At 40.8% G+C, this 15691-nt stretch overlaps 1 protein-coding gene across 3 annotated transcripts in view; it reads right to left on the bottom strand.

Moving 5' to 3' along the window:
* piezo2b (piezo-type mechanosensitive ion channel component 2b) overlaps positions 1 to 15691 on the bottom strand; it is a 57170-nt gene that overhangs the window by 27463 nt on the left and 14016 nt on the right. For 2 of the 3 annotated variants that reach the window (XM_040171791.2, XM_040171792.2), the window contains exons 4-17: positions 15393 to 15435; positions 13008 to 13170; positions 12145 to 12415; positions 11531 to 11744; positions 8178 to 8352; positions 6244 to 6366; positions 5741 to 5776; positions 4848 to 4965; positions 4514 to 4692; positions 3368 to 3604; positions 2962 to 3082; positions 2563 to 2756; positions 2020 to 2165; positions 967 to 1140 (exon numbers count right to left, since the gene is read on the bottom strand). In XM_040171791.2, the coding sequence (XP_040027725.2) occupies positions 967 to 1140; positions 2020 to 2165; positions 2563 to 2756; positions 2962 to 3082; positions 3368 to 3604; positions 4514 to 4692; positions 4848 to 4965; positions 5741 to 5776; positions 6244 to 6366; positions 8178 to 8352; positions 11531 to 11744; positions 12145 to 12415; positions 13008 to 13170; positions 15393 to 15435 (2194 nt within the window). Of the gene's footprint in view, positions 1 to 966; positions 1141 to 2019; positions 2166 to 2562; positions 2757 to 2961; positions 3083 to 3367; positions 3605 to 4513; positions 4693 to 4847; positions 4966 to 5740; positions 5777 to 6243; positions 6367 to 8177; positions 8353 to 11530; positions 11745 to 12144; positions 12416 to 13007; positions 13171 to 15392; positions 15436 to 15691 lie in introns of those variants that run through there. The other variant, XM_078099325.1, reaches the window with a different exon arrangement.

Genomic DNA, 15691 nt, shown 5'->3' with positions numbered 1-15691 from the left:
ATGTCAGTCTAATTCCAGGAGTAAGATCTTTCAGAAGACATGTCATCATCGGCAAAAAAAGGGGTTTCATAGACAAGTTGGGGCGAGACAAAACCATCTGTATTGCAACAGGAAGAGGAAGCGGAGGCTCAGAGGTGAAGTGGGATGGCGATGGATGCCACAGAAAGCGAGCAGATACCCACCTATTCATGATCATATAGACGCGACCATTGACTTTAGCGTGGCTGTGTGGAAAGGGTGGCAGAGGAGAGACGGCAGCAGGTCACAGGGGGAAGAAAGAGCGAAGACGAGCTAAGCGAGCGGCGGTTAATGACAGTGGAAAGTCCACAGCAACGACGGCGCCGAGTTAAACACGCACCGCGACAAAGACTGTGGAAATTTGAATGTTGTAACACCGAGAACACGACAAAGCACACAATGACAGATGTGCGACGACAACAGTGGTTATAACGGGTGTTTTAAGGTTGATTATCCAGACCAGTACGTTTACGCTCAACATGAATACATTGTCAGTATGTATTCTTAAGGGGCATTTTGAATACAACGCATCTCACATAGCCTTATTTTAGCGGACTAAATACAGTACATCTTAAAGATTTTCTTTGTATTTAGATAAATGTACTTGTTTTTACCCTTGCCACTCTCGTTTTATATCAGATATCTGATATTTTCATTGTCTTTAAATCTCAGCAGGTTAAATTTGTCCTGTCGGCAGATAATTCTGGTTTATAAAATCCCCTTTTATTCCCGTTTATTTAGCACTGACTTTTTGCAGTTAATTACTTTTCCTGACGCAGTGCATTTATATTTGACACTGCTAACTCAAAATACACAGTTTATTAAATCAGCTTTATGAACCTTCACAATTAAGATGAAGAAAAATAAAGTAACGCAAAAAAAAAATGGGGTAAAAATAACGCATCAATTATGGTTTGAAGTAAAGAAAATAAAGAGAACTTGTCTCACCTGTAGATAGTGCTCTCCTCTTTGGCCACCACGGCCTGGAGATCGGTGAGCTGGAGGAAGCGGTCGTGGAAGTAGTGCAGGTGGAGAATACACACCAACAGGAAAGACGTGGGAATGAAAATCCTGGTGAACAGCACGGGAAGGCTGAACCTCAACAGGCCAAGATCCTCCAAGCTGCATAGAGGGAGACGGGGAGAAGAAACATCAGACTTTAGCTTTTTAGACTAAATCTTTTTTTTGAGGTACCTGTAAACAGAAAAAAAGTGAATAAAATATATTTTTAAATAATGAAATGCTTTTCTGTCATTGTTGGTTGTTGAACAATTATTGTTGATGACTTGTTGAAAAAAAAAAGTTTACCCCGCAAGATCTTCAAGTCAAACATTTAACATTTAGATTCATCTACAGGGGAGAGTCATGACAACTTTGTGTCGAAGAAACTCTCTTCGGAAGTCCTCCAAGGCAGGCAAAAAAAAAATTCTGGTGATCCATTTTCTAACACTGATCCAACTTATTTTCCCATCCTGTGTTTTCTACAGCAGAATTTTATTGGCAGGATCATTTCTCAAAAGGTACTTTTTTTCCATCAATGAAAAAAAAGATGGTTAAGAGTTTGTTGTTGTGATACTTGATTCGCCCACAAGAGGCTGAGGTTCACTGTTACCCCATTTGGTAAATAGGACAAAAAACATTAACATTTTGCCTTATGGGTTATTAATACTGGTTAAAGTACATTCTAGCTAATGTTACTTAACTGCCTTACTAACAATATTACGTTCCTTGTTTTCATACAGGATTAGGAAATCAACAATCAGATGGAAGACGAATGCTCGGTCTTATTCAGCACCCTGGTTACCTCAGCATTTTGTGGCCAAAATGAGAATGACAACAACAAGTCTCTACGTGTCAAAATAAATTCTGCCGACTTGGATGTTGTGGAGCCCATTAAGAAGACAGTTTAGATCAGAAAATCACCAGAACTGTTCTCACTTGCCTCTCAGCGTGTCTGTAACTACCAGTAATTCAAACTGCAGGTGATTCAGAGAAGCTCACCTTTCTGTTTCCATGTTTAACGTTTTAGTCCAAAAGGTATTGCTCTCAAACTGGTAGGTGTAAACCAGGATGAGGACCAGCATGGTGTACATCACCACCGACATCCAGAAGTACTTCAGGATCCTTCGCCACCACTCATAGTGCACCTAGATAAGAACAATTGTGATGATTGCATTTCAGGGGTTCCAAATTCTCTGACTTGAACCGCTACAATCCATTAAATTCATCAAGTAAATTAAAAGTAAAAATACCAAATATTCCAGAGATGTGAAATATGTCTCTGAATTGTTAATAGATAAGTACTGACCATTGTTATATCTGCATAGATTTGACACATTAGAGCAGCTATAAGAAAGTGATATAGCTTATATAATATATATAACATTGTGTGTGTCTTCAATCACTCGGTTGAATAAGAAAATAAAGAAGAATATATTTTAAGAAACTGGGAAAAAAAGATAACTGAGCGGAATTTGAGATTGTTATTATGCGGCTAAATGAAGTATGTGCACAAGGTACTGATGATCACAGGTGTTTTGTTACCTGGTAGAGCGCCACACAGGAGAGGAACATCATCATGTAGATGATCTTGTACATGACGATTGTTCCCTCGAAGCTGACGAGGAAGAACATGCCGCCACAGATGTAGATCCAGTATTTCACCAATAGAGCCATGACCATGTTACCCAGAACCTGCATTATGTCCTGCTCCCCTCCCTCCTCAGAGTCCTCTTCCTCTATAGAACACAGCAGGGATTCAGAAAACTCAGACTCGTGCAATGAAAAAGCCAACATAAGTAATTCAAATTTAAATAGGTTGCAACAAGTGAAATATTTACATGACCCATGATGCCAACAAGCGACTAAATGGTCCATGTCAGAACGGTATGATAGAGAGATTATTTCTACCATAATCTAAATAAAATAAGAGTCCAGGGCTACCCTTCTTCTTCTGATCCTCCACAAAGACATCTGAGAGACCAGAGCTGTCATCCTTTTGTTTCTCCTGCCTCTCTGTAAGCGTTTGTCTCAGCAGCAGCCAGAAGCTCAGCAGGCAAAGGACCTGCACGCAATGAATAAAATGTTCATCAGCTGGCGTATAACATGTTATTCTAGACATAGTTTGGTCGTTGAGACCTTCAAAAATAATAAAGTAATTGACTATCAGAGAGAAACAGTTTGAGTATATTCATTTAGCTGCATGTAGAATACATCAGAAATCCTTTCACAAAGTATAGATTACAGGTTCAAGTTAATGATCAGTTTCAATGAGTGCATTGATTTAAAAAAGGAAAAAAATCCTGGCGATGTTAAAATCAAGAAAACGCTGTGTGTTCCACGCTCAAACCTTGGATGAAAGTGAATGGAAAGCATTGTTCTTCTTGACAAAGAACCCGAGGACTTTGGAGTGATCCATGATCTCGAAACTCCAAATGTACTGCAGAACTATCAGCAGGTTGCCGTAGGCCACCATGAAGGGGGCGGACAGCATGGCGTAACGCCTCCTGTCCCTCACCATCCACAGCGTGCAAGACCAGATGAGGAAGACAAACGTCAGCCAGCTGACGTACGTGATGCTCCAAGCCTGCGGAGACCGAATCGCAGAGCATATTGAACAAATGCTGAAACTCTGCTATTGATGAAGAGCCGAAGATAAAATACAAAGATAATTTACAGAGGCACCGCATGACTTATGACGTAGCTGGATATGTCATTTATTCTAGTATTTGCTAACCAAAATTAGTACTGCCAAATTGTGAAAATACACCAATACAAGTAGAAATCCTGCACTTTAATTAAATTATTTTTTATTATTATATTATATTTATTATTTTTATTTTTGTAAAATCTCCACATTTGCATGTCATATAGCACTACAGTACCCATCATGCTTTGAGTGAAACGGATTTTGTCAAGACAGCTCACCAAAAAATATATATATATATAATAATATATATAATAATATATATATATTTGATCTAAATAACTAAAATGACTCTCTCAGAAACTTGCCTGTACTCCTTTCCTTAAATTACTACTATATTTACATGTTATTTACAGGGAGCTTCATAAAGAAATGATTAACTGATTAAAAGCTAAATGTAATGTTTCTAAATGTGTACATCCTCTACAAGCGTCTCAATGTCTATGCCACAAGGAATGAAACAGATGTTTTTTAGTCACATCCTTCCTCACGCTCAGGCATGAAAGTGTTATTTTTTGTCAAATTAAACTTTAAATAAAAAACACATGCTGAAAAAAACCAAACCAAACAAAATCAGTACTTATGGGATTTAATTTTTGGGAAATTCAAACAAACACCACTTAAAGAGAGTTGTTTTTGCCACAGTTTGTATTTGGTGCGTTACAAGTTCCTAAATAAAAGCAGTTTGGGATGTTTTCCTTTCGGACATCCGAACGCACAACAAAAACCCCGCAATGAGGCAGCTTCTTTGGCTTCCAGAGTGCACCGTCAGCGGGATGCATCACTCACCATCATGGCTATGAGAGCACAGATGTAGCTCTGTTTCATGACGAAGTGGAAGATTTTGACTATCGCGCCGACCCCCCTCTTCATCCCGTGCTCTCCTCCCTCGGGCTTCTCCTCTTCTTTCTCGAACGCGGAATCCTCCGGAGGAAAACACACGTCGTACGCACATTCTGGCTTCTTCTCTGGTCCGACACAGAAACACAAATCACCGTTAGAAGAAAAAGCGTGACACATTCTTGCCACATTGTGGACTGTGTTAAGAGTAACTGTATGTTGCTGTACATTCAGTGTGGTGGTTTTAAGGACATTGAGACAGACGGGGCAGTTGACAGCTCACCTGGTCCGTCACTGGGCTGACCCATTTTATACTGAGGGGTTGAATACAAGTCCAGACCCACTGGTCCATTATCAGTTGTGAGGAAGTCAAAGGACGTCCCGTTCGAGGTAGGTGCAGCCTGTGGATTGTCATCACAAATTACAGAAAAAGTACTAAGAAAGAGGTTTTTTATGGGATCACATCACTGTACTGCTTCCTGCCCCACACACGCAAACAGGTACAACTGCTGTAGTGTGATCAAATGACTCACCAATAAGGTATTTTAATTCATTTTGCGGATTGTTTTTGTTGTTTTCAGTTACAGCTTAGTAATAAAACCTTTGGCCTTCGTAGGGCAGTACAGGGATTTCCTCTGCTTTGCACACTGCACATTCTTTATTTTAACGACACACAGGATGCTTTACAACTTGTAAAGCGTTTTGTACAAACATTTTCTAAAAACACCTTTCTCTGCAGTCCTCAGGTTGGGAAATACAATTTTCTGACTTGTTAGAGTCGCCTAAGACACGCTTTTTGACATTCGGCTGACTTTTAAACACGGCAGGTGGACCTACCATGGGTTTTTGAATAGATGTAGAAAATTTTGTCTGTGGTTAAAACAACCTGGAGAGTTACAGGATGGCCTACAAAAGTACGTCAGCACTGCACAACTGTTATCTTTGTGACATTTACCGACTCAAAAGACACTTAATCAGCGGTAGTTTTTTTGTCAGACACAAAACGAAAAAGCAGCTTAACATCCACTGTGAGGAACTCTCTGTTCTACCAGGGTGCAGTGTGAAGAGCGCTTTGCAGTGATTTATTTTCCCGCAACAGGACTGAGGGTCAAAGGAGTGTGTGTGTGGGGGGGGTTAAGATGCACAGATTTAAGACACATCCAGAGCAGCCCCCACCTCATTTGTACTGAAGCCATCCTGGATGGAGAGGAGCTGGGAGGAGAAAAGAGCATACAAGGAAAGGTGCGTTATCGATGAGCTGCTGAAGTCAAAGGGCCTCCTTGTTCTTTATAGTCGCGGATAAACAGGAACAAAGTCGAGCAGCACTACTCTGTAAATCGAGCCCATCGCTCATCTGTGTCTGCACACCCTAAAAGCTTTTAAACCTCAGGAGGTGCCCGGTGGAGACAGACTACGGACCTTGATATGGGAACAAGGTCAGAATGTGTGTGCGTTTTCTGCTGAAATCTTTCCAGGGACGAGTCCATTAGGAAGGAGAAAGCTCGGATGAAACGAGACGCAATATAACAGTTTGAGTCTACAGCTAAAGAAAGCTGATTTTCAAGGTTTTTTTCCTAAAGCTGAACTGAATGAATTGGTAATCAGTTCATTAGTATTAATATGTCTCCTGTCCAATAATAAATACTTAGTTGTTCGTGCGTGTGTGAACCCTGACGTACGTTTTTCTCATCCGTGCCTTGGCGGGATTCCCACCACAGCTGCCTCTTCCTGTTGGCATTGGAGTTATTTGCTGTGTTTCCATCCAGATCGTCCTCCTCGCACATGTCGCCGTCCTTGTCGTCCTGAAATAACAAAGATAGACAGTTTGGATGAGATGCGTCTTCACCGCTGGACTTTGAAGTCAGTCCGCTATCCTTCAGCAGACACAAAATAGTGAAGAATCAGTTCTAATCAGCTCATATTTGAGACTTTTTTACAGAGTAGGAGTGGCAAATCTGAGGAGTAGGTGGGTGACATTTTAGAGAGGAAATTATGTAGTTTTATCGTATTATTCAACATAGCTTTCTGCATTGTATTCACAATAAACACTTTCATCTCAAGTTCCCAGTTTTCATTATGGGCTCTTAACTTGGTTCTAGTTGTGTGTGCAGTTCCGATGAGGACATTGTGTTCTTTAGACAATAAAAGTTAATTGGACACTTGTGATTTCAACTCGATCATTTGTTAATAAAACATGAAATCCAGACTGCACCATTAAAACGTTTGCTCTATAAAAATAAAAAAAAAACGTTGTGCTGACACTTGAGTGAGCGCCATTTCTGGCATTCCTTTGGTTTACGTCTGGTGTCACGCATCGCTTCCTTGCATCTCATGCCCTTAGCTACTTTAATTAAGACGTGAATGTCTTCACAGTTTTTACTGCATCGTCAAACTGCTGCTGATCAAACACATTGAACTTGAACTCAAGCATTAACTGTATTGAGAAACGGTAACAGAGGCTCCAGATCTTTCATAATCCGCCGCGTCCACTATCGAACAGAGCCGTCAGCCGGGGATTTATGCCGTAATCATGTCTTATTATTAGCGTTGTCCAAAGTGTAAGAGTAGGTGAAAACACACACACACTTACACACGCAATCACCCTTCGGTGGAGCGATCAATAATGCATACAGGCGTGCAGGTTCACGGGGCAGTATTGACCCCGCTATAAAAACACTAATCTATAACTCCATTACAGGACAGTGGCTCCGAGGTGAAGGAAGACGGGTTGAATTCAGGGGTGAGGGTCTCCATTTACAACGTTGCACCTTCATTGAGAAGCGCAGTAGTTCCACTTATTATCGTCATTACCAAGTAGATCCCAAATCCTCCATTCAGAGTTTGAAATGACAAACTCCCTAATTTAGTCACGTCAGTGTTGTAAACCTTTTGCTTTCATTTTGTCATGTTTTAGGTTTTGTAAACATTCGTACCACTCCCAAGCACAAAGCATTTTCCTCACAGTTGTTAATTAACGGTTTAACGTTGGTACCGAGATGCATCCTCCCTTCGCGCTTTGTCAGAATCAGGCCACCCGCATCTCAGATGACAGCCGAGCTCCAGCGGACAGATCCAACCAACAGATCGATCGACCTGGAATCTTCCGTCAATATAAAATCTCCTCTGATCACGAGGCCACCCGGCTACCCGTTTAATTCAATCTGCTTCCATTTCAGTTCGCTGTCTAGAATTAACTGAGAAGCCGCATGGAGGCGTTTGTGCTTGTTGAATTCCACGAGACGTCTTTCACACCCGCCTGCATCCACCCAAGATTTGTACGCGTTCATGTTTAACATCACAAACAATAGTTTAATCAAACGGTTTCAGTGTCCATTTCAGTTCTCAGTTTCACGGGACCCTCCTCTCGTCCAATCTGATTGGTTTTACATAAGAAATCCACCCTGAGATACTGTGGCTCTTATGTACTTCAGCTGTGATTTTGATTATTTTTTGTTATTTACTCCTTGTTAAACTTTGTATTGTATTTCATGTTACGTTTCATCTCTCCAATTAATGAATAAAGGCCAACCGGAGGTGTGAACTGGGTGCAGTTAACGGCACATCATGAAGGATGTGCCGTTAATTGCATTGCTTCTCCGCATGCTGTCCTCACCGTCAGCTGGTCGATGGGCTCCTGCAGCCACAGGCGGATGAGCGTGGCCAGAGTGTAGTAGAGCATCAGCAGGATGATGGGATTGACAAAGTGGTTCCACTTACGCTCCGGGTGCACAATGAGCTTCCATGTGTAGGAGCAGTTGCTCTGAACAATGGGGGAGATGCCAAATATACTGCGGAGACAGACGGACAGACAAAGGGATGAGGACAGGAACAACGACCAACGGATTGACTTGAAGAAAACCAGGAAGCAAGAAGTTGTGTTAAAATACAGGATACATAGTTCAACAAACGCTTGGAATTGTGTTATTCGAGGTGAATATTTAAGGGAAATTGTCCCATGGATTTCATTTGTAAAGAAGATCATACAACCTTATTATTCCAAGAAAATATATCTTCGTTGTAGAGCTGCAATCATTTGTCCGTTATTCATTTCGTCGGTCGACAATTTTTTTTTGATTGAAACAGAGAAAAATAATTTTTCTTGTATAAATGGCAAATATTGGCATTGGCTGATATTATAACCAGTTGTATATTTGGGCGGTTCGGACGACAATCAAAATAGTTGCAGCCTTTTTCTGTTTGGCTCCCAATTCGCTAAAATAGTTTATGAAGATGCTTTAGACTTCGTTCCTGAGAAAAAAATACAAACCTTTGTTCCATGAATATGTCGTAGAAGTCAAAATTTTATTCTAGAGTCATTGAAAAAAATAGATTGTTTTTGTTGAGAAGAAGCCAATGCATTAAAACTTAATCTTCAATCAGCAGATTGGACGGTTCTCGTTGAGATAAGTGTATTGTTTAATTGACTAAAGTAAATCCAGGCCTTTGGCTGCCTCTTTCCTTAAAACTAATTATCGATTTAAGAAACAAAGCCAGGATGGTTGAAGTAAACGCAACAAAAGACTGTAAGAACTGCCGAGTCATGCTGTCTGTGCTGGATAAACATCAGGGGTTCTGCAACCTGGAGGCCGGGGACCTTATCTGAGGAGTGTCAGCGCGATGGTAAGGAGTGCAAAAAAAAAGTGCAGCTTCTGAAATGAAGTGTAGTCTAATCTGGACTTTCTGTTTGATGACATTCCTGCAAAGACCATTTCCTTCCACGCACTGAACTTGGAATCTAAAAAATGCAGCAATACAAAAAAAATCTTTTTGCGCCACAAAAGGAAACCATTTGATTCACTCCTCTTCCTCTGAGCAGAACAAAGATCATCCCCTCAGGAAGTGCACCGACGTATTCCGGTGACAACCGTATAGATTCAGATGTCTCCTGAGTGTCTGCCATGCGGAGGGGCAAAGCCCCCCCCCCTCCTCCCCTCTGACCTCATCCCACTTCCTGAAAGGTTTCTTGTGGCAGCTGCGGGGGAAATCCCGCTGGTCACATGACTGGGGACTTCCATTGTGAGGAGGGAAGGCAGGAAGTGCAGTGGAAGCCAGGCCTCTCAACGGCCTCACTCGACACGGGGCCGACGGCAAGGCCGAGACAACTGTCAACGAGCACAATTAGGGCGAGCAACGGGACGGCCTTTTGTCCAGCGGGAGCAGCACGAATTCCCGTTTGTAAGTTTCCCTCAGACGGCGTGTGCAAGGCAACAAGGCGGATCAGAGAAGAGCGTGTTACCTTTATCATCACATCGGGGGGGGGCCTCAGTGTCCACGTAGCGGCGGACGGAAATACCTCATCGTTGTGGAAAGTCAACATGAATGCACAATGACACGGCCTGGTCATATAAAGAGCTATCCAAGAAAAATCTAACTTATTTAACTTAAGGATTCAGATATTGAATAGTTGATTCACTCACATATTTACTGATCAATTCAAGTAATTGGTCATTTCTGGTAATTATTTAGGCTGGTATTGATTACACCTTCTGATTCATCCTAAAAAATGTTCTTGTGCTCTTGCTCTTGGAGAAACAGGTATGTATGTGAAACATTTTATTCTTAAATTTTATTCATAATTTGGAGGGCTCTTCAGGTAGTTTTGGCCTCATGACTGGAAAACGACAGATTTACTCCTTAGTTAATAGAGCGTTAACGGTTTAAAAAGACTATTGATGACCATTCTAACAAGATGTTCATCAATACAGCACTACAACTGCACTTTATCGGCCTTCTGAAGCCGAAGACGGATGGTGAGGGACACGAGGCCGCTTCCTCCATACATGGCTGTAAATAGCCTCGGCCCTGACACACAGCAGCACAGCTTCCCAATGAGAAACCATGAGATCAATAAAAACCTGCTACACCGAGTGCACTGAGATAACATGTGTGAAAAGCTACAATGAGACAACAGCTGTAATGAGACAACAGCTGTATTGAGACAGATGCTTGGAGATTATGGTTAGCATACATACAAGTAATTTATGGCCCAATTCAAAAACCAAGAAAGCATTAGATTTCAGTTCCCTATTGCCTTTAACTTTCTTTCCAAATAAAGTGAAGATGGCTTTTAGGAAATACATGTTATAATAAAAACATATTACATGTTTGTACATTACATTTTACGTGATTACAATTTCATGTAAAAATATCTGATTCATAATAACCAAATCGATTTTTGACGCATATTTAGACCCAAATGGAGACTGGATACGACCACTGTCCACTGTTATAATAGAGGATTTAAATTTTTGTGGATTATTTTAGCAACTGGCAAATAAGCGGCATTCTTTGCATGCCAGGTTCTCAGTCTAACACAGGGTTTAGTGACTTACGGTACTTTCTGCTACACACTTTGTATTCATCCCAGCTGTGTCTAACTTAAGTCGGCAAGAAGTGCAACGATGTGGTTTTGCTCCGACCGCGACATTCCGCCGCAGAGGCCACAGAGAGACGATTGTCTCCTCTCTCATGCATATTAAAACAACACCGCTTGTACCGAAGAGCCGGAAAGCGCTGCTTCGCCAATTGATGAGTTTGCGAGAAGGAGTTTGATTGACATTCCCTCCAACTGGGTTTGCCCTTTCTTTCTTGTTTGTACAGATAAGAAATATTTATTATCATTTAAACAAACTTGCCTTGGGTGCAATAAATATTGTAGCGCCAAATGAGCGGTTGCTGCTGAGCGAGTGTCATCACGTTGTGTTACTTTAAGGAGGCAAGTGGCAACAATTCATCACAGAGGCATGAGATCTAACAAAAGTACATTTTCTCAAGCTCCACTGCTGCATCAAAAGTATTTTGATTAAGTTTGTATTCCATTTATTTCAGGAGCAAAAAAGGATGTCAGTTTTGAATTGGGAAAATAATCCAAACGTAATTAACACGTGTTTTGATCTGAACCTTGACACCGGCAGAAAATGAACACAGACGATTTTGTGTGCGATATTAAGCGTGCATGTGTATCACCTGATGTAATAATCGTCTGGCGGTATGGACTCCTGGAAGAACTGGAACTGGTAGAGGTAGAGGACAATGAGGTGTCCCCCACTAAAGATGGCCATCAGGACGCACATGCAGCTGAAGATGAGCGTGTCGAAGGTCCGGCAAAGGGACCACCAGGTGCACAGGAAGAGGAAGAGGAAGAAGTAGACCGCTGAAGTCAACGACGGCAGCATGACACCTGAAAACACCAGAGAAGGAACACAAAGTCAGAGTTCTCATTTACTTATCCACATAGGATAAGTTGTAATAAAATCTAAATGTAAATATTTGATCCAAATAGACCACAACACTTCATTGTTATTGGATCTAATTATATAACGTCGGAAATGGTGGACAATTTCTTTCCTTCATTTCCTAAACGTTAAAACGCAGATTTTTCACATTTTAATGTGCAAATGATCCATTAATGAGCTATTGAGCTGGTTTTGCAGGATTTATCCCATGCAAAAAAGAAAACCCAAAAGGTTTGTTGTAAGCAGATAGATGTATTCATTTGTAAAAATCCACTACTTGTTAAACGTTTTACTGTTCCTTAAATGTTTTCTAAATGTATTCCTTTTTGATTTTTTTAAGATCACCTGTCATGCCCAACAAGATGGTGACCACCACCTTCCCTGCCGTCGTGATTAAGTTCCCGATTATCTCCTTCACTTTGGACGCAGCCTCCGCCACAATCCGTAGGATCTTCCTCTTGGTGCTCTCCTTTGCCTCTTCCTCTTCCTCCTCCTCCTCTTCCTCCTCCTCCTCTTCCTCCTCCTCATATTCTTCATCCTCCTCGGCCTCGTATCCCGCTTCAAAGTCCTCCCCTAAATGGATGTCGTCGTCGAGGCTCAGCTTCTCCTCGTCTTCCTTTGGGATCACAGACACATCAGGTTCCAGATTAGAACGACTTGCAGGTCGGAGCTCTCCGTGGTGTTGAAAACACCTTTCTAAACATGTGCTGATTGAAGTATGAAGTACATTTCTATGGGCTACTGCTTAAACAAATGTGCCTCATTCGTAATTCAATGTTTTGCTTCTTAATTTGAGTCATTCGTTTTTTAGCAAAAGTCTAGCTAATCTGAGAAAATTGTACCTACTCCTCTTACTTTTTTGCGCATACGTGTTCAAAAGTTACCCGCTTATTCTAAGAGAACAACTATGTCCAAAATGTTTTATTTTGTCACGGAAAAATACCATACAATACAATAATTGAGGATTTTGTGCTTTATTTACTGATTGATAAAATTCTAGTGAATATCTTCTGTTTTGGACTGCTGACTGCAAATAAATTGAAAAATAATGCAACAATAAATACAAAATATAAACTAAACAGAGGCCTCCCTCTTTCAAAGACAACCTGCTTTATTATACGTCTATTAAATAATCAAATAAATAAAATCATGTGCGTGGATGGAAAGTTCGGACATTGTTATGTTTTGTCACCATAAATCAAACCCACTTGTTCCTCGGCTTCGAAGTCGGCGTTGTCCTGGGCCATGTCCTCAGGCGGCCTCTTCTGGACCAGACTGCGGCACAGCAGCCAGATAGCCAAACCGGCCACGAACATGCCGATGTCGGGGATGAACACGCGGATGCCGTTGCCCGGATCTGCACCGATCACGCTGGAGACAAACAGAGGAAACCACGCTAAAAAGAAAGCAAGCACACCAAAAGAAATGTGGGATTTGGAACAATATTGCGGGAGAGCGACCAAATGTGGGGAAAACGGGGCAGAGAACAAGAAAGGAGTCTTAGATAACGGCGACCAATAACTTGTAGTGGTTGTCCCAATCTGTGTTCATGTGGAACTGGAGGGAATAATGTGGACATTATTGCAGAAATTTCATCTTTCAGAGAACACGCATATGTTCACATGGGAATCGGGATTCTTTTTCCATTATTTAGCTGCTGTTTTAATACGTGTTGAATTCTTTAGCTTTTATATGGAGTACCACCCAGTTTAATTAAATCAGGCTTGGTGCTTTAAAAGTGAGTGAAATTCCATTCAAACAAAAAAGCCGTGAGAGAGTGTGGGTTTTCCTTTTTCCCTTGGAAATTGCCTCCTTTGTTCAAAAGAACTTGTGAGATTTTTTCCCTAACTAAACTGCTCAGAGTCAGAGGCTATGAAACTACCTTCAATTTTTACAAGTCGAATGTGTTAAATTAAGTTATGTTGATGAACATAGACATCTTACCTTTTTGAACTATTCTCAAACACAGCGGATAATGATACGCTTTACTCTGCTACACACTGTGTGGGTTTTTCATTAATTGACTGGATTGACTGCCATTGTTTGCCCTGTCGTTATATTGATGTGAGTAAACAAAGCTTTTGTAATATTCGTTATTTGATTAGTCTGCTCACCTTTAACTAAATACGAGAAAGTTTGTTCAAACAGGAAGCTTAACAGTGGCGGACGACTGTTGCCAGGAGAGCTACGCAAACACCAGGATTCAATCCACTAAAATGTTTTCATGCTGCCTCAAGTTTTATGAGGTGTCATGATTGCATTTCCAATTAAGCAAATGAAAATTGTCCTTGAAATGGCTAGCAGGTTTCAAAATCTTTAAAGCTCACCATCCAAACCAATTTCTATTTCAGTTTTACAACGATGACACGTCCCGTGTTTGGCCACCAAAGGGTTTTCTTAGCATTTCATAATGAGCTGTTTTATTAAACTGTTTACAATAAAGAAAACATACTGTTGATGCTGCAGAGAGAAAGCTGACCAAATGTTTAAAGCAACTTGACATTTTTAAACAAAACCCATCTCATTCTGACCTTGAGTGCATTTAAAGTTTATAAAAGTTAACATGTTCACAAATGAAGAGCTAATCAAACGATGGAAAACACAGAGCCAGATAAATAGTTGGAGTTTAATCCAATCAAGGACGTCTGTTTCCAAGCGCTCTATTGTCGCGAAGCTTCGTGCATCCTCACGTGATTAAAAGAGATGGAAACTATCGGAGCCAGAAAGGGTTTAGTGAGCCAGCAACTGTAATGATTACTACAATAACATTAGCAGTGCAAAGGCCTGTCCTCACCGCCTCAAGCTGCAGGGGGAAAATGACAAATACAGAGGCCACAAAATACGTTCTAAACCATAAGAATATTTGATAGTTACAAGGGATTTGAAAAGGTCAAGCTTGAGGATACTCAAGGATCTGTGTGGGTAAAAAACAGCTGTGAATTTGCTTTAGACTCCGTAGATCCGACATCAGCTTCTGCATTTTCCCCCAGATGGGCCATAAAAGGGAGACAGCATCCGCCTCTGCAGCTGTAAATGTTGTGTATATACTGTACATGATCACCAACACAAACAGGTAAATGCAGGCGGGATCAAATGTTTATGCTCCACTTCCGCCACTTACAGCGTTCTGTCCACCGAGGGGTGTTGAGTACTGGAAAAAGGATGGAGTTTGGGACATTCCCGTACTTAGGAAACCGCATCTAACGCGATCACGGCGGTGTGAGGAGACGGACGCAGCGGCAAAGGCTTTGAAAAGTAGGTCCGACGGTCAGACATAACTGGGTTTTGCGGGCCAGCGCGGTTAAATGCAAAGAAGGGGTGTTTAATATTATTGTGGAGTTGCTGTATTTAGAACACTCTGCACAAATGATGGAGGAAAACCCTCTTTTTTTTGCTGTTGATTTTGAAATCCTCATAAAAAGTTCTGTTTATATTGCTGCCCCTCCCTTTCATCAACAAAAGCTCATCACTTAAGAGGTATTTCCCAATTGTGGGAAAGATTCAAGCTGTTAAGAAAATCAGTTTTCTACATTTTACTTAATAAAATTACTAATGTATTTGTTGTGAAAGTGTTGAATTCATTATTATCTTACCTCTCAAAGCCAACCTGTCTTATGGATTTCTCCCAGTTGGAACCTGGACAAAAACAGCGAGTTAGTGAGTCATTTATTAATTTTAAAATATAATTTTCTATTATAATTTAAAAAATAATCAAGCATTTAAACAAAACTTTCAAACAAGGAAAAACATTCTGTTCCAAGTATAGATAATGCAGGTAAACTAATGTTTATGATTCGTAAATAATTGTCGTAATAGCCATTAGAGAAAAACATTTTTTCCCCTCTGATAAAACCATTAGTAATAATATATAATTTTTTTACTCCACCTTTTC

The sequence above is a fragment of the Gasterosteus aculeatus genome, chromosome 3, assembly GCF_964276395.1.
Source record: "Gasterosteus aculeatus chromosome 3, fGasAcu3.hap1.1, whole genome shotgun sequence".
Classification (NCBI taxonomy): Eukaryota; Metazoa; Chordata; class Actinopteri; order Perciformes; family Gasterosteidae; genus Gasterosteus; species Gasterosteus aculeatus.
This window is presented reverse-complemented; position numbering and strand designations above follow the sequence as displayed.